Source organism: Ranitomeya imitator, chromosome 2 (assembly GCF_032444005.1).
Source record: "Ranitomeya imitator isolate aRanImi1 chromosome 2, aRanImi1.pri, whole genome shotgun sequence".
Lineage (NCBI taxonomy): Eukaryota > Metazoa > Chordata > Amphibia > Anura > Dendrobatidae > Ranitomeya > Ranitomeya imitator.
The window spans coordinates 502,211,813-502,230,356 of NC_091283.1; the positions used below are offsets into that span (position 1 = coordinate 502,211,813).

The 18,544-nt window shown below is 43.0% G+C and overlaps 1 protein-coding gene across 2 annotated transcripts in view; it reads left to right on the forward strand.

Annotated features, from left to right (window-relative positions):
- KRT222 (keratin 222) overlaps positions 1–18,544 on the forward strand; it is a 118,971-nt gene that overhangs the window by 11,230 nt on the left and 89,197 nt on the right. For both annotated transcript variants that reach the window (XM_069751592.1, XM_069751594.1), the window contains 3 exons: positions 4,068–4,299; positions 17,427–17,509; positions 18,012–18,168. In XM_069751592.1, coding sequence (XP_069607693.1) covers positions 4,087–4,299; positions 17,427–17,509; positions 18,012–18,168 — 453 coding nt within the window. In that variant the 5' untranslated portion in view covers positions 4,068–4,086. The remainder of the gene's footprint in view (positions 1–4,067; positions 4,300–17,426; positions 17,510–18,011; positions 18,169–18,544) is intronic.

An 18,544-nucleotide genomic window follows, 5' to 3' on the forward strand; every position in this document is an offset into this window, starting at 1 on the left:
TTTAGGGCAATTGATAAATCAGTGTTCACTTTAGGACAGGATTCCCCAACTCCAGTCCTCAAGGCCCACCAACAGGTCATGTTTTCAGGATTTCCTTTGCATTGCACAGGTGATGCAATTATTACCTGGGCAAAACTAAGGAAATCCTGAAAACATAACATGTTGGTGGGCCTTGAGGACTGGAGTTGGGGACCCCTGCTTTAGGAGATAAATATTTTTATAGTTTTATTTTTCAACATTTCGCCATATACGTTTAGCTAAAAGGGTGCTGTTGATCTAAACTTTTATATTCTGCTGCTCAAAAAATAAAGGGAACACTTATACAACACAATGTAACTCCAAGTTAATCACACTTCTGTGAAATCAAACTGTCCAGTTATGAAGCGACACTGACTGTGAATCAATTTTCTCCTGCTGTTGGGCACATGGAATGGACAACATGTGGAAATGATAGGCAATTAGACAACCCCTATAAAGGACAGATTCTGCAGGGGGTGACGACAGACCATTTCTCTGTTCTCATGGCTTTTGTCTGTTGTTTTGGTCACTTTTACAATTTGTAATTGCTCTCACCCCTAAAGGAACTACACAGTATCATGAGATGGTGTCTAGAACCCACAGAAGTTATTCAGGTAGTGCAGCTCATCCAGGATGGCATATCAATGTGACACTAAGGAGGGTAGCTGTGTGAGAACAGTACCTAGAGCATGGACAGATACCAGGAGACAGGCCAGAACACCAGGAGACATGAAGGGGGCAGTAGGAGGGCAACAACCCTGCAGCATGATCGTACCTAGGAGGAGCAGTAGCAGAGCCCTGCAAAATGACCTCCAGCAGGCCACTAACAACCATGTGTCTGCTCAAACTGTCAGAAACAGACTCCATAAGGGTGGTGTTGGGGGTCGAGTTCCCGCTTCTGCACAGGGGGAATCTCGAGCCACCTCCGCTGCGGTCTCCCATTCTTGTCCAGCCGCAGTGGAGTCTGCTCAGCAAAGATGTCGGTCCCAGCGTCTTGCTCATTCTCACTCTGTTCTGAGAGTTACTGCTGCTTCTCCAGTCTCTGCCATTAAAGTCAGTGCTGGTCAGCAGCGAGCGGACTTCTCTGGGACTAAGTCCTTGTCTGCACGTACTGAGCATGCCCAGGGTAAGATCTCCCGTTGGAGATCGAGGGTCATGTGCTCAGGCTCTGCAGCACATTCCATTGGTCCTCTTGGCAGGTCTTGGAAGGGCAAAGGTGCTGTGGCCACTTCCTGTGCTGCAGCTATATAAACTGCGCATGACCGCACGGCCATGCGCAGGTATTGTCTTACAATTGCTAATGTGTGTATGTTGTGAGTGCAAGTCGTCCTTGGATACCCCTACCCTATTGAATGTCTGTTCGCAGAAGGTGTATGGTTGCTATCTAGCGCCCGACTTATCCTACAGCACTAATCACACATTACAGCGTCCAGTTGCTGTGACCGCCAGTACGGTGCCGTGCACTTCCTCTGTGCTTTCCTTACCCAAGCCTGGGTGGTTAGTGGCGTTCGTCAGTGCGGCACCGCATGCACTCTTGTGCCTTAATATTGTTGTTCAGTTTCCTTACACACCCAGTTGCGGTGTTGTGCCAGCAAGGGTCTAATCGGACTTCAATCCTAGTTGGGGTTGAGTTCGCTGACTACTTGCTCGCGCTTTAGGTGCGGTACCGCGGTCCTGTGACTCAACAGGATTGCTTCTTTCACGCTGGGTGAGGTTAACCCACGCGTGTATACTTTAGTGTACCGCGATATAGTCTGCAAATTGCTAGCAGCAGGTTTTCACCTGCATGGTGGACCCCGGACTGCGAACGCATCTATATCATCTGTCTTGGTGCGTTCCGCCAGTCCTAACAGGTGGTATGGGGGCCCAAAGTCCACAAGTGGGTGTTGTGCTTAATGCCCAACACCGTGCAGAGCGACTGGCATTTGCCAGAGAACACCAAAATTCGACATTGGTACCCTCTGTTCTTCACAGATGCAAGCAGGTTCACACCGAGCACATGTGACAGACATGTCAGAGTCTGGAGATGCCGTAAAGAGCATTCTGCTGCCTGCAGCATCCTCCAGCATGGCAGTGGGTCAGTAATGGTGTGGGGAGGCATTTCTTTGGAAGACCACACAGCCCTAAATGTGCTCGCCAGAGGCAGCCTGACTGCCATTAGGTACCAGAATGAGATTCTCAGGACCATTGTGAGACCATATGCTGGTGTGGTTGTCCCTGGATTCCTTCTGATGCATGACAATGCTAGACCTCATGTGGCTGAAGTGTGTCACCAGTTCCTGCATGAGGAAGGCATTGATACTATAGACTGGTCTGCTCGTTCACCAGGCCTGAATCCAATTGAGCACATCTGGGACATCATGTCTTGTTCTATCCACCATCATGTCTTGTTCACGTTGCACAACAGACTGTCCAGGAGTTGACCGATGCTTTAATCCATATCTGGTAGGAGGTCCTTCAGGACTACATCCGCTGCCTCATCAGGAACATGCCCAGGCATTTGCAGAATGGACAAAACAGGTTATAAAGTATTCTAATTTACTGAGATAATGACTTTTGGATTTTCATTGGCTGTAAGCCTTAATCATCAACATTAACAGAAATAAACACTTGAAATAGATCACTCTGTTTGTAATGACTCTATATAATATAATAGACATCTATATATGTACATGAATATACTAAAATTAATATTTTTATGTTCTGTATTACATTTCTTAATTGTCCCCATTGGGGACTTGAACCTGAGCTCACTTGATCACCTATTCAATATGCTGCAATATATAATATTGCAGAGCATTGTGAAATTGTTGATTTCCTATGAACTCCTGCAACAGAAGTTCTAAGAAGGCAGACACTAGAGTCTTCAATGTGCAGTCATATTGCGCTGGATGGCGATGGTTGTCAGTGATGGCCCCCATGTTGGAAGCCTTTAAAATACCATGGTCACTTTTGACAGCAACATTTAAGAGGTTAAACTGAAGCAATAGGAGTTCGCTAACTAAGATCACATAAGCTACTGTCGGGTGACAACTTTGTAACACAGCACTACAAGGAGCGGGCTCAGCTCCTGAGCCTGCTTCATATAATGATTGTGCACAGAATGCTGTATGGTAAGAATTTAAGCTGCCTTTACACATAAGATGAAAATCAACCAAAATTAGTGATTTTGACCATTTTGATTTGATAATTTTACGTTAATGATTGTTAGTGGTGACTGAAGGCAGACTTTTTTTGCCAAAAATTTGATCTGCCTGGATGTAAAATTTCAGCAGTGAATGATTGAATTTAGATGTGTAGCATGATCGAACAATTCAGAAAGCCACTTGTCGCATAGTATAAGAGTATTGCACTTTTTTATCTGCCAGCTATGTCTGGAATGTTGAAGTACGGGTAGTACGGTACTTTTCTGACAGTAGATGGCTATGTTACTGTTATATGCTTAGTTGAATGTAACGCATATACTTGTTGTACTTTGGCTTCACTTTCTCTCTGGTAAAAAGATCCTTTAGACTTCCTGTTATGCTGTATTAAGAAGCTGATGCATGTACGTCATGTTCTGTGTAGACAAAAGTTGAATTACCCTTTATAATCTACTCTCACAAGTTTCTTCTGCGACGAAACTATGCAACAGTTTGTACAAATGATCCAATGGAGAATTGATCTACCATATTCTGGCTGGTCAAGCAGGTGTTTGGCCACCTTTAGAAAGGACCATTGGCAATAAGCTGATTACAAAGTGTCACCTCTGTTGAGAACCCAGGGATCTGCAGTAAGCTGTAGGAAAATTTTGAAGCAAAATTTTTTTTTTCCTGTAGGGTCACCGCAGTAGAAAAGAAGCATTATGTAATGTCTATTCAAGTCAATGGCTTGTATGTGTAATGCAGAAAAGGACAGGTTCTCTAGAGGGACAGACGCTCTCTAACCAATCTTCTGAGCAGAAGACATTCCATAATAGGATACAAGGAAATATTTCTGAATTAAACAACTAAATAAACACTTTATTTCCTATTCTTTCATTTTTTTTCTCTGAATTATCTGAATTTCAGATTGAAATAGTTTGTCATCATGTCAACAGAGAATGGTTTCCCATCAACTGATCAAAAGAAGACAATGAGACAGCTCAATGACAGACTTGCTGATTTCATGAAGCATTGTTATCTCCTGGAACAGTCAAATATTGCACTGCACAAAAAAATTGAGAGGCAGGTAATGACAAGTGAACCACACACTTCTGCCTGGGAAAAGAAGAAAAAAGAAAGCCAAGATCTCATCCAGTCTGTGAGTATTACATGGTTCTGGTCATGTTAAAATTTTAAGATCAATATTAAATAGAACCTTAACCCCTTCATGACCGGAGGTATTTTCGGTTTTGTGTTTTCGTTTTTCGCTCCCTTCTTTCCCAGAGCCATAACTTTTATACTTTTCCATCAATATGGCCATGTGGGGGGCTTGTTTTTTGTGGGACGAGTTGTACTTTTGAACGACACCATTGGTTATAACATATCTCGTACTGGAAAACGGGAAAAAAATTCCAAGTGCGGTGAAATTGCAAAAAAAGTGCAATCCCACACTTGTTTTTTGTTTTGCTTTTTTACTAGGTTCGCTAAATGCTAAAACTGATCTGCCATCATGATTCTCTAGGTCATTACGAGTTCATAGACACCAAACATGTCTAGGTTATTTTTTATCTAACTGGTGAAAAAAAAAATCCAAACTTTGTAAAAAAATAAAAAAATAAATTGAGCCATATTCCGATACCCATAGCATCTCCATTTTTTGTGATCTCAGGTCGGGTGAGAGCTTATTTGTTGCACGCCAAGCTGTTGTTTTTAATTATACCATTTTGGTGCAGATAGGATCTTTTGATCGCCCGTTATTGCATTTTAATGTAATGTCGCGTTGACCAAAAAAAGTAATTCTGGGGTTTTGACCTTTTTTCTTGCTACGCTGTTTAGCGATCAGGTTAATCCTTTTCTTATTGATAAATCAGGCGATTCAAAATGCGGCGATACCAAATATGAGTAATTTAGATTTTTTATTGTTTTATTTTGAATTGGGCGAAAGGGGGGTGATTTGAACTTTTATATTTTTTTATTTATTTATTTTTTTTAAATGTTTTTTTTTTTTTACTTTTGGCATGCTTCAATAGTCTCCATGGGAGACTAGAAGATGCCATAACCCCAGGCCATGATCAGATGTAGCAGAATACCTCACTTGCTATGAGCACCAACAAACGGCAGAGCTCATAGCAATCCGGCAGTGACAACCATAGAGGTCTGCAGGAGACCTCAGGTTGTCATGCCAACCCAACGGTTACCCGTGATCACGTGACGGGGGTCACCGATGGGTGGATTTCTGGCGCGACTGCCAGAAGTACATGTTAAATGTCAGGGTCAGTGTTTGACAGCAGCATTTAACGGGTTAATATCCGTGGGTGGATCATGATTCCACCCATGGCTATTCTGGGCACATGTCAGCTTTTCAAAACAGCTGAGATGAGCTGGGAAAGACGTGGGCTCACTGATGGAGCCCACATCAAAGGGAGGGAGTGCAACATGGGCGTATTATTACACCCAACTTCGTTAAGGGGTTAAAGGTACTCAGCACAGAATGACTGTTCAAACTGAGTCCCGCCACTCTGGTGCATTCTGGTGGGGCCAATCATTTAAAGGGGTTTTCCCATGAACAAAAATATATTTTAATCAATAGATCTTGGAATAATAATAATTTCCACAATTGAATGTGTTTTAAAATTTTTTTCCTGTGTTGAGATAATCTTATAAATGTGCCCCTGCTGTGTACTGTGTAATGGCCGTGTCTGACCGTACAGGAACATGGTCTGATCATACCACAGCTCCTGGGCAGGGGAGGACACCAAAGAGAGGATACAGACATTATACCACGAGGTGACAGCTGATTCTGTGAGGTAAAACATTTAATTGCCTGTTTTTAATCAATATTTTATCTCAAAGAAATAATCAGCCGAGATACCGTGCTGTCCTATCTATATAGTTTTTTGCTCCCCTCCTTGACCAGGAGCTGTGGTATAATCATGGTCAGACACGGCCATTACACAATGCACAGCAGGGGCACATTTCTAAGATTATCTCAGCACAGGAACTTTTTTTTTTAAACAGTTGTGGAACTTAATATTATTTCAAGATCTGTTAATTAAAATGTACTTTTCTTCATAGGAAAACCTCTTTAACTCCACTTTCCCACTTGATTGTTTTCCCTTAATCTCCACCCCCTCACTCCTCTCTTCTTTTATTATCAGCTCTGGCTTCATAGAGCCATAGAAGGGTGGAGATAGATGGAATACACGCAGGCGGGAAAGTGCATACAAATGATTGGTACCGCCATTAAGCAACGAGCGCCTGTACTTGGTTTGAACAGTCATTCTGTGCTGACAGAGTCCCTTTTAAACCTCTTATGCAAATTAATCCTATCAATCTGCAGATATGAAGTTAATATGAAGGTTAATAGCATTCTCACACAGGGCGGCGCCTGCACTGAGAGCCCCGCTATCGGGAGGAAATGAACTTTTTTCCTCTCGGCAGAGTTTGGTGTTCAGTCATAGGGGTGGAGCTGGACTGGTTTCAGACCCCATTCTGTGTATAGAGCGCTGCAGCCGTAACCTCGCCCCTCGCCATTGACTGACAGCCAGCCCTAATGCTGAGCGAGTTACAGAACTGTGCCGACACCACCCTTGCAACTGAACGCCAAACTCTGCCGGGAGGAATAAATTTAATTTCCTCCTGGCAGTGGGCTCTCAGTACGGGCGCCTCACAGTGTGTTATTAATGTGCAGGGTAACCTTATATCTACAGGTCAATAGTGTTATTTTACATGACAGGTTCCTTTAAACCTATGTCAGGATTAATTTCCTGAATACTTACATTGTAAAGATTTAGAGCGTCCCTGTAGTCTATAGTTCAGCAAATCATCAAGACTATATTGACCTAATGGGTTGCTGGGCCATTTGGATTTCCTCCAACTAATATATCACCCATGAGTAGTCTGTTCCAATGGTAACATTTTCCAATACCCGTTAGGGCATGTTCACAGAACCATATTTTCGATCCGAGTGCTTAGACCAGTGTTATTCAATGGGGTTGAGTAGATGAGCATTTTTTTTTCCACTGACCAAATCTGCATGTGAAAAGAAAATTGCAGTGTGCACAAGCTTTTTCCTTGTGTTGGATAAGACTCGACCATTCAGGTCTATGAGTTTGTAAAAAAAATATCAGACGTCATAGGGAGCCAGTGCACAGCATCTGATTTTACAGATATATTATGATTGTGTAACATAGGAAACTATAAACAGTCTTGTAAATTATTAATAGCTGCTGCTGTATAGAAAAAAATGTGTATGTGTATGGACTATACACGGATGACAAGTGGAAAAAAATAGTGGAGTTTTCTGGATAAAACTCAAACAATTTTTTATAGTGTCATGTGAACCTGGCCTAATAATGATGTTTTCCCCTCTGATCAACAGCTGTATGTAAATTCAAACAGTAACAGGACCAATATTCCTGATGGAGTGTGGTCCACCACTCGAAACTACACTATATTATCCACATTAGAGTCAATAATCACCATGTGGCTTCTGGTATCTTCTTCAGGCATATACTTGCACTGGAGATGAAGAAGTCAGATACAGAGCAATCAGCCGATAGCTTGGGTTTGGGCATCATTTTGGGACGGCAGTGTCCAACTGAGATGTGTACTGGCTGGTGAGCATTCATGTATGATAAACAATGGTGGGCTCCACCTAGAGTTTAATTGGGAAGAGAAAAAAAGATAGAAAAAACAAGAAAATGCCATTAAAAAGATTTATAAACACCTTTAATTCCTTTAATTAGCAAAACATTCATTTTGTTAAGGGATGTAATCACTTCCTAGTATGTGAATAAGGCTGCCATCTTGTTACACAGTCAGAAACCTGCTCTAGACTATTAATAGGACAGGTGTCTATGAGCGCATGCCATGGGCATCTACACTGCTGTGACCTGGAGATTGACAGTATGTGGTATAAGCTATTTCCAGGTCACAGCAGATCCTCAACATTCAGAAGGACATGGTTGAAAGCAGTGTGAGCAGGCTCTTACTCTTTCAGCACCTTTGAACATCTTCAGTAATAAATAGAAAGACCAGGATGGACAACAGTGTGAGCAGCCTCTTCTAACCTCATCACCCTTGGCACCTCCAACGTTAGGTCAGATAGAAATGGTGGGCAACAGTGTGAGTAGACTCTTCTTACCCCACCTCCCTTGGTACCTCCAGTATTAGATCAGATAGACATTGTGGACAGCAGTGTGAGCAGCCTCTTCTTACCTCAGCACCCTTGGTACCTCCAGTATTAGATCAGATAGACATGGTGGACAGTAGTGTGAGCAGCCTCTTCTTACCTCAGCACCCTTGGTACCTCCAGTATTAGATCAGATAGACATGGTGGACAACAGTGTGAGCAGCCTCTTCTTACCTCAGATGCCTAATATCTCCTGTAATAAATCAGATAGGCATGTGGACAGCACTGAGAGCAGCCTCTTCTTACCTCAGCACCCTTGGTACCTCCAGTATTAGATCAGGAAGAAAAGGTGGACAGCAGTGTGAGCTGCCTCTTCTTACCTCAGGACCCCAGCTATCTCCAGTATTAGATCACATCTTCCTACAAATGAGGGGAAGGACAGGTTTCAACTACACATGCTCCGAGGCTCCTGTCCTATTGACCTTCCAGAGCAGGATTCTGTCAGCGTAATAAGATGGTGCTCATACTACAGTTACCTCCCAAAGACAAAACAAGCATGATTTTCTAATTAAAAGTATGTTGAAATGTATTTCTAATGACATTTTCACTGTTTATTTTTTCTATTATCAGAGAACCATTTTAAGCTTAGCTTTGATGGGTATACTACACATTTATTGTTTCCAAGTTGATGGCACTAAAATGTCACACCTTCCAGCTGAAATCATGGCACTGGTGCCAGCCAACTGACTTAATAATTAGTAAGTGATTCACTAATGATTTTTTACTGATCATTATCTCTGCGTTTAACAAAGCAAGACAAACAATAATCTGTAAAAGTGTCCTGAGGAGTTGTGGACTATTGCAAAATGCTGGCATTACTCGTACATATATTACAATCAGAGAGTCATTAATCGGTAATTACTACACTGATCTATGACACATTTCATACTGGTAATTCGAGATGTAATTACCTTACTGGAATATGTAAATATCAGAGATCATTGATTGCATGTATATGATTAATGCAGTCTATTGTCAGTGAACTTGGGGAGTCGGAGCTTTCCCTTTAATCCAGTATAAATCCCATCACTGTGCTGAAAAAATGTCTGCTTGGTGCATTTAGTGATGTTTCTCTAGTTTTACTGTGTCCTCAGGTGGTTCAGAGCTGTCATATGGACACATCTCCATTTATACTTATTTTTTACATCATAGCTGTTGATAATCAAGTCCATTAACACGTACACAAAGCAAACTTACCAACATTTAGAATGGTAAATTCTGGAAATTTAGACTTCCTCGCCATGAATGTCCAGAGATTCCTCCTAGTGCCTACTTTTGGGTGGTGCTTTGCTTAATGTCTGTCCGGATTTTGAGATTATCCCAGAAAAACCAGGGCTGTAAGCAAGTATGATACAGAAGTGAATGAAATTCAAGGTCCCTATGGTAACACTGAAGTGCAGTTTGGGGATGTATCAAGTTTAGAAGTTATCTCCTATTGACACAGTAGGAAATAACTTATTGTTTACTAGGGTGTCCAGCTACTGGGATGCAAACCAATTCCAAAAACAAGCCTCTCAGCAATCCTGTCTGATTGGAGCAGCATTTGAGCATGCGGTCCTTAGCTACATTCATTCCCTACTAGACTACCTGAGATATCTGAGCCTTTTAATCAGCCATTTTCGGTAACCCCATAGAGAATAAATAGAGCATAGATGCACATGCTCTACCACCACTACACTCAGAAGAGACTGTTCAAGGCCTGTTCTCAGGATAGGTGGAGGTCCCAGTGGTTAGACCACCAGTAATCAGAAGGTGCCTTGACTCTAGATGGACTGGTTCTGGCTCCTTCCTGGTCAGGTCTGGGTTAAATTAGTCCGCCTTTCTTTGGTTCTGGGGTGGCTTTTTAATGCTGGTAGTTCCGAGGTTCTGAGTCGGTTATACTTCCGTCTACTCAGTCTGAGATAGCTGACCCAGGTTATTCATCTTTAATCGTTGTGCCTCTGTGCGTGTGTGCGTTGCTGTGTATGACCTGGTTTGCCCCTGACTAGTGCCCCTATTTTCTGCTTGGTATGTCTCTGTCTGTCTTGGCTTTCTGACCCCTTGGCTTGTCTCTGACTAATCTGCTGTTTTGCCCCTTGTACCTCGCTCCTGTCCCTTGGCTTGTCCTTTGAGTATGAATCTGTTTTAGTACTCTGTGTCCTGCGTTTTTGGTAGACCCTCTGTTCTTGTGCAGTAGCTCCACCCCATCGCTCCTGCAGTGATCATGTGACCTGACTGGTTCTGGTCCTGTGTGCACTGTGTGCCTCATTCCTCCCTCTCCCTGCACTCCCGTTAGTGCCCCCTTAGTCTGCCTCTCTACAACACAAGGCAGTGTCATTACAGAAGGTATCTTTTATCTTGTAGATATACAAACTTGGAACAACTCCCTTAAGAGAGTTATTTAAATGCACTGAAATGGCCAGGCTATATTAGGTAAATCTATCTTCATATAATTAAAATTAGTCTATCCATTCCAATTAGATGTTTAACCAGGCCTGTAATTTTAGGCGGTAAAGAGGTAGCAGACATACCAGGCGCTTGTGTCTAAGCGGGGGCAAAAAAAAAAATGATATGCTACATAAGAAGACTTTTCTATAAAAAGCTCATTGAAGATGTAGGCTTTTGGATCCATATAGAACTTTTAGGCAGGATTCACACATCATTTTTTTCTCATATTCCAAAAAAATGAACTAATGTTCATCAGTGGGCTGGACCCAATATTCATCTGCTTTATTTACCATCTGTATGTCATCTGTTGTTCTCCAATTAGGAGAAAAACTAATAAAACCCAAGAAGGAAAAAACACAAAATGAGCAGTAAGTAAATGAGTAAATAGTAATAGCACACATAAATAATATATGGTACTTAGTTAACAATGTTTTTGATCAAAACGTGTAAAAGGACAGCTGACACAGAACAGAGTAAGGTTTTAATACTAGGGATAGGACGATCTCGATTAGGTACACCTTGGGTGGGATGGCTTTCATGCATTTTTAATCAAAAATACTCTTTTAACTAAGTAAACCTGTATCATTTATGTGTACTATTACTATTTACTCATTTATTTACTACAGGGTATATTCTCATTTTGTTTTGTTTTTCTTGGGTTTTGGCAGTGAAATGGCCACAGTGTGAACATGCTCTTATGGATCGCCCCCAAGGGCTGTGGGGTACTCGGAGCCGGGTCCTTCGGTTCGGGGAATGGGATGTCACGGTGGCCTGACCCGGTCCGTGGCCCTAGGGGAACGTCTGTTGGGAATTGGGAGGTCTTTAAAGGGATAATGTTCGTGACGCCACTTGTGGTATTCGGTCAGGGTGACCGACGCTGCTTAGGTGTCCGCTGGGGTGATGTTATGGCAGCTAGAGGGTATACCTTCCCACGGGTGTAGTATGTCCCCAGGGCTTCCCAGAGTGTAGATGGTGGATGGTGTGAGTTGCAGTGAATAACGAGGACACAGGGTTGCAGTCTCTTTACCATTTACTGGAGGTTCAGCATCCACAGTCCAGAGTAGGGACCACAGGGTAGACAGAGTCCGGCCGGTCTGAAGACAAATCCAGAGTCCTCTTATCCAGGAGGAATTCTACAGCCTTCCCCTTGCGCACAGTAACGTAGTAGGTCCCTACTTGCATAAGCTACCATAAGGTCCTCACTGTTGTTACTTCTCTCTCTGTCCCCCAGATGGAACGGATAGGACAAAACCCGTATGACTGATGGCTGAGTCTTGTTTATAGGGACACTAGAGATGCCCCGACCCCCACAAGTTGCCACTGTGTCTTCTTAGGTATAAAGGTCGGACAGCCAACTTGGAATCAACTGCCCTGCCTGAAGTAACGGCATAGAGCTCTTTACTCCCTCGGTATTCTGGCCACTGGATCTGCGCTTCAGATGGAGGCAGCCTGCTTCTAGCTGGTCTCCCACTGATGTTTCACTCCTGTTGCTATGACTTCTTTTCTCACTCACTACAGCACAATTCCTTTCTTGTCCTTTCTTAGGATGCTGCCGCATGGGTTGCAGGCGCAGCTCCGTGTCCTTCTTTCCTTTCTCCTCAGACTTCAGTCTGGATCTGACCAGGGATTACCCCAGCCAGCTCGACCGGGAGACCTTTCCTCATCGGTCCCCAGCCAGGAACTCTCCTCTCCTCCTTCTGATACTGACTAACTTCCTAACCAACCCTCCAGTTTTACCCTATGTGAGGAGAGGCCTAATAGATAGTACCCTTAGCTCCCACTAATGGACTGGCGTGTGAAGTGTGTGTGGCTGTGATACCTGGACAGCAGATCTCCTTCATTGCCTTCAGACGTAACATCACTCCCCCTGGTGGAAGAACAACATTACTGCAACGAACCAGGACTCTGGAGCGCTGCACTTACATATCTCACATATACTAACTTGTGCTCCGGCTCATTTCTTTGGTTTTGAGATAAAAAAAACGATTGAGGCTTCCCATGATTCTCTTCATATACATTATGTGAAAAACAGGCAGCACACGGATGCAATATTGTTGTTATCTGTGTCCTGTTTTTTTTTTTCTTGCAGACCCATTTACTTAAATGGGACAAGTTTTTTTTTGGGGGGGGGAGGGGTGAGATTTTAATTTCATTTTTTTTATGAAAAATAAGATTTTATTGAAATGTTTTTAAACATCACAGAAGTAAAGTATAACAAAAAGCAACAAGGCAGACCCGCCTATTTCAACAACACGTTAAACAACTATACAACAATCCTCCCTCTGACAACCAGCAGACGCTAAATACTTTCTTTAAAGAGGCAGCCCGAAGACAAAGTAATTTTGCTCCTAACAACCTATCTACATTATTTAGTCCCATAATCTAAGTTATTTTCTAATATACAGTACTTGCTTTAAGGCTATGTGCCCATGTTGCAGAAAGTATGCAGAATTTTCTTGATCAAAACCGGACTCTCTTGGCAGGAAATTCGCTTGCCTTTTTCTATCGTTTTTTTTTGCGTCTTATTAGCGGTTTTTATCACGGATTTGTCGCGTTTTTTCGCATTTTTTTGTGTCTTTTTCCAATGGTCCAAATACAATTCTGTGGTGGCAAAATCGCTGATTTTCCGCAAAATTAATGAACATGCTGCGTTTTTTTCCGCAATGCTTTTTCGCTGCGGAAAAAAAACGCAGCATGGGCACAACAATTGCCGAATGCATAAAAATAATGAGATGTTTTATGTAAGCATTTTTTTAAGCGTTTCCGCAACGGAAAAACGCCGCAAAAACACTTAAAAATGCTAAAAAAGCTCAATGTGGGCACATAGCCTGAAGACCATTCCCTAACTGCACTGTCTAACAACTATTGTAATTTTTTTAATTTCCTACCTGATGATGATTACGGTAGTTTGAATATCACCAGTGCATGCTGGGATACTCAAAGTGTCATAAGGGGGCAGGGGCTGCAGTCACTGCCGCAGCCCTTGCCCCCTCCCTGAGATGGTGCGTCAACAGTGACGTTCAGGGGCTGTGCTGTCCGCTGTCTCCCCTATGCACAGTGCTGTCCTCGCTCTGTCCCCTGTGCACAGCATCCGCTCTGTTGTCGGCTTATGAATAGTAATAAGCCGGCAGCATAGCGGTGTCACTATACCCGGCATGCAGGAGGCCAGCGCCACCCACTCAGATGACGTCACTGGTCTCTGCCAGGTATAGTGAAACCGCAGATGCAGAGTATGCTGTGCGCAGGGGAGACACCGCAGAGGCAGAGCAAGGACAGAACAGCCCCTGAAATGAGCATCACTGGAGACTCAATATTCAGAAAAATTCCCATGCTGGAGTTCATATGAGTTTATACCAGCAGGGGGCACAGCACCGCAAGTCTAGGTAGCTACGTTCCCCTGCATTCCATTCATTCCCCAGATTTTACAGGCAGGAGCACAGCTGCATTAGCAGGCTCCTGGCTGTAAAATTATTTAACCCCTTCAGATGGATTTACAGCGTGGGACAAGACTGAATGGCGGAAAAGTTTGGGATATTGTTGATTTTTTATTTTAACTTTGTTTCAGGTGACAAGGGTCTTCAATTGTATTGAGAGTATAATAAACTATTACAACACCCTGTATCTTTATTTCATTAAAATACTTTTTTCCTAATGTGTGTGTGTTTTATTAACCATTTACTAGTATTGGATTAATAATGGATAGGTGTCTTATTGACACCTCTCCATTATTAACCTGGCTTAATGTCACCTTACAATAGCAAGGTGATATTAACCCTTTATTACCCCATATCCCACCACTACTCAGGAGTGGGAAGAGAGTGGCCAAGTGCCAGAATAGGCGCATCTTCCAGATGTGCCTTTTCTGGGGTGGCTGGGGGCAGATGTTTTAGCCAGGGGGGCCAATAACCATGGACCCGCTTCAGGCTATTAATATCTGCCCTCAGTCACCGACTTTCCCACTCTGGCGGAGAAAATTGCGCGGGAGCCCATGCCAATTTTTTCCGTGATTTAACCCTTTATTTTAACAGCTAGAGCCACCAAATTTTACACAAAGACACTTCTTACATTAGTAGTCATGAATATGTAATAAAATAAGGGATATGAAATGGTTTACTGTATGTAAACCATGTCTCATATCCTGTCGGGTTTGTGAAGGAGATAGCAAAAGCCGGCAATTGAATTACCAGCTTTTCTGCTATCTAGCGCTGCATTAAATATAAATATATATATGCTTTGCAAAAAAGAAAAAAAAGAGCATGAACCGCACATCCCAAAATCATACGTTGATCTAAAGCCGCTAGGCAAAAAATTAATATAACTGAATATGAGGTTTTCAGTTTAACATTCTGATCAGACTGTATGAAGCCCACTGCCCCGTCACGGCAAACCTCGTAGTGGGTCCTAACGCCCTAACGGAGCGGAGCCGTGCGGCGCCCACCGCCACAGCGGCCACGCACCAGCAGGGCGGACGGCCTGTTGCCCCACAGCACCATGCTGCAAGACTGAGTCCCCACGACTCCAGACCGCGCCGCCCCACCAGCACAAAGCCACAGCAACAATGGCCGCCACACAGCACCAACACCAAAATGAAAGGAGCACTTAAACTCACCTTCCTCTAGCTCTTCAGTGAGAGCCAAAATGGGCTAGACCCCTAACTTTGCAGTCTCCTGCTGATTAAAATCACCTGAGCCAAATGGGAGGAGTGCTGGTCCAAGAAGAAGACTAGCACATGCTTTGCAAAAAAGAAAAAAAAGAGCATGAACCGCACATCCCAAAATCATACGTTGATCTAAAGCCGCTAGGCAAAAAATTAATATAACTGAATATGAGGTTTTCAGTTTAACATTCTGATCAGACTGTATGAAGCCCACTGCCCCGTCACGGCAAACATCGTAGTGGGTCCTAACGCCCTAACGGAGCGGAGCCGTGCGGCGCCCACCGCCACAGCGGCCACGCACCAGCAGGGCGGACGGCCTGTTGCCCCACAGCACCATGCTGCAAGACTGAGTCCCCACGACTCCAGACCGCGCCGCCCCACCAGCACAAAGCCACAGCAACAATGGCCGCCACACAGCACCAACACCAAAATGAAAGGAGCACTTAAACTCACCTTCCTCTAGCTCTTCAGTGAGAGCCAAAATGGGCTAGACCCCTAACTTTGCAGTCTCCTGCTGATTAAAATCACCTGAGCCAAATGGGAGGAGTGCTGGTCCAAGAAGAAGACTAGCACATGCTTTGCAAAAAAGAAAAAAAAGAGCATGAACCGCACATCCCAAAATCATACGTTGATCTAAAGCCGCTAGGCAAAAAATTAATATAACTGAATATGAGGTTTTCAGTTTAACATTCTGATCAGACTGTATGAAGCCCACTGCCCCGTCACGGCAAACCTCGTAGTGGGTCCTAACGCCCTAATGGAGCGGAGCCATGCGGCGCCCACCGCCACAGCGGCCACGCACCAGCAGGGCGGACGGCCTGTTGCCCCACAGCACCATGCTGCAAGACTGAGTCCCCACGACTCCAGACCGCGCCGCCCCACCAGCACAAAGCCACAGCAACAATGGCCGCCACACAGCACCCGCTTCAGGCTATTAATATCTGCCCTCAGTCACCGACTTTCCCACTCTGGCGGAGAAAATTGCGCGGGAGCCCATGCCAATTTTTTCCGTGATTTAACCCTTTATTTTAACAGCTAGAGCCACCAAATTTTACACAAAGACACTTCTTACATTAGTAGTCATGAATATGTAATAAAATAAGGGATATGAAATGGTTTACTGTATGTAAACCATGTCTCATATCCTGTCGGGTTTGTGAAGGAGATAGCAAAAGCCGGCAATTGAATTACCAGCTTTTCTGCTATCTAGCGCTGCATTAAATATAAATATATATATAGGTGTCTCAATGACATATATATATGCATATATACCTATTCTATGTGTATATATCTATTCTATCTTTTCTATTCTAATCTGTCAGTGTGATGTTACTGTACATAGCACTGATTTGCTGGCTTTTCAAAGGACACCGATGCGTAAAAATCGGACAGCAATACGGATGTCATATGGATGTTGCGATAAAAAATCGTATGACACTCGCATGACAATCGCATGATTTACCTCCGTTTTTTCGGTCCATAAATCGTACCGTTTTTTTTCTCTCAAGTGGAAATGAGCCCTAACTCTATTTCTCTCCCAGCCCTCAGTCCCTAGACTCCTAAATCAGGCCATATCTCGCACCCAACCAGAAACAGCTATCTGCCAATTAAAATGAAACAAAAAACCAGACCCAGGCAGCTTCTCTGATGGCTACTACAAGAAATACGCACCTACACCTATTCTTATTCCCCATCTCATTAACTATTTCAGCTCCCTGACCCACAAACTAAAGCCAGAAGCAGCCTCTCTAAATGGGGCAATTTTGATCTTCAAATCAGTATCATACTAATAAATCCAGAGTCATAATCCAGCCAAGTACATGAAACAATGCATGACAGAATCACTTGTAAAATTGTGATATGTAGGCTCCATTGTACGTCCCTATTCACACACAAGGCACTAATAGAGGTCAAAGTATGGAAATATTAAATCTGATCACTAAAACTGCACATGAATATGATAAATGAGAGCCCTATGCTACATCATCATGTTATGTTCTACCAACAGATCTCTAAACTGATTGCAGAAAATGCAAACACCTCTTTGGAAATTGACAATTATAATATGGACCTCGCTCATTTTAAAGAAAGGTAAGCTGTTACGTATCCTAAGAATAGTAAAAAACATTTTTACAATTTTGCAACAGCTTATAATTGATTTACAATACATTGATTTACAATATAATACAAGTGGCACCTATCTAAGTGCTGTGGAATACTGTATAATGAAAAACATTTACATGACTTTTAGTCATTGATATGGCCCCCACAGAGCCCTGATCATAACATTAACAAGTCTGTCTGTGATTACATGAAGAGACAGAAGGTTTTGCACAGGCCAACATCCACAGAAGATCTGTGGTTATTTCTCCAAGATGTCTGGAACAACCTCCGTGGTGAGTCCCTTAAAAGACTTTGCACAAGTGCGCCTAGAAGAATTGATGCCTTAAAGCTGCTCTGACAGCATCGGACAATCACACAAAATAATACGTTCATTTTTTTAAAGCAATCAAAAAGCAAGCTATAAAGTTAAGCAACTCGCACCAAACTCCAGTTTTGTGACAATTACAGATACGTAATGTCTTTTTTACAGCTTTTCCAGAGAGGCTTCTATAAAGGAGCAGATTATACAGAAAAATCGAGTCCTGAAAACAATAATGGATGAATTTACACTGAACATCTTGGCTTTCAAAATGACAATTAAAGATAAGGAAGAAGAAATACAAGATCTTACTTCACATCATCAAGAGGTATGAGAAATGGCGCCCCCTAGTGTTGGGGCAGCGCTACATTATACTGTAAGGTGTTGACCTATGGATATACTGTGATGTACTGAGCAGCTGTGGATGATGTACAATATCAGTATGTCTGAGATGGATGAGTACTCTGGTGTTCTTGTTGAGAACGTCTCAGGGCATTATAGAAGGTGTCTGCCCTGACCTGCTCAGATGGTAGTAAAATATTGTTCAAGTTATGTCCACATATTGTGCTGTCAGGATTTTTAGGCTCAGATTCCATAGCTAAATGCTGACAGAATGTACTTAAATTCCACTAACATGTTCCTGATGTATGAGTACACAACAGCTGCAGGCTTATATTTGAGGGACTGTGCTAAGCAAACAGCAG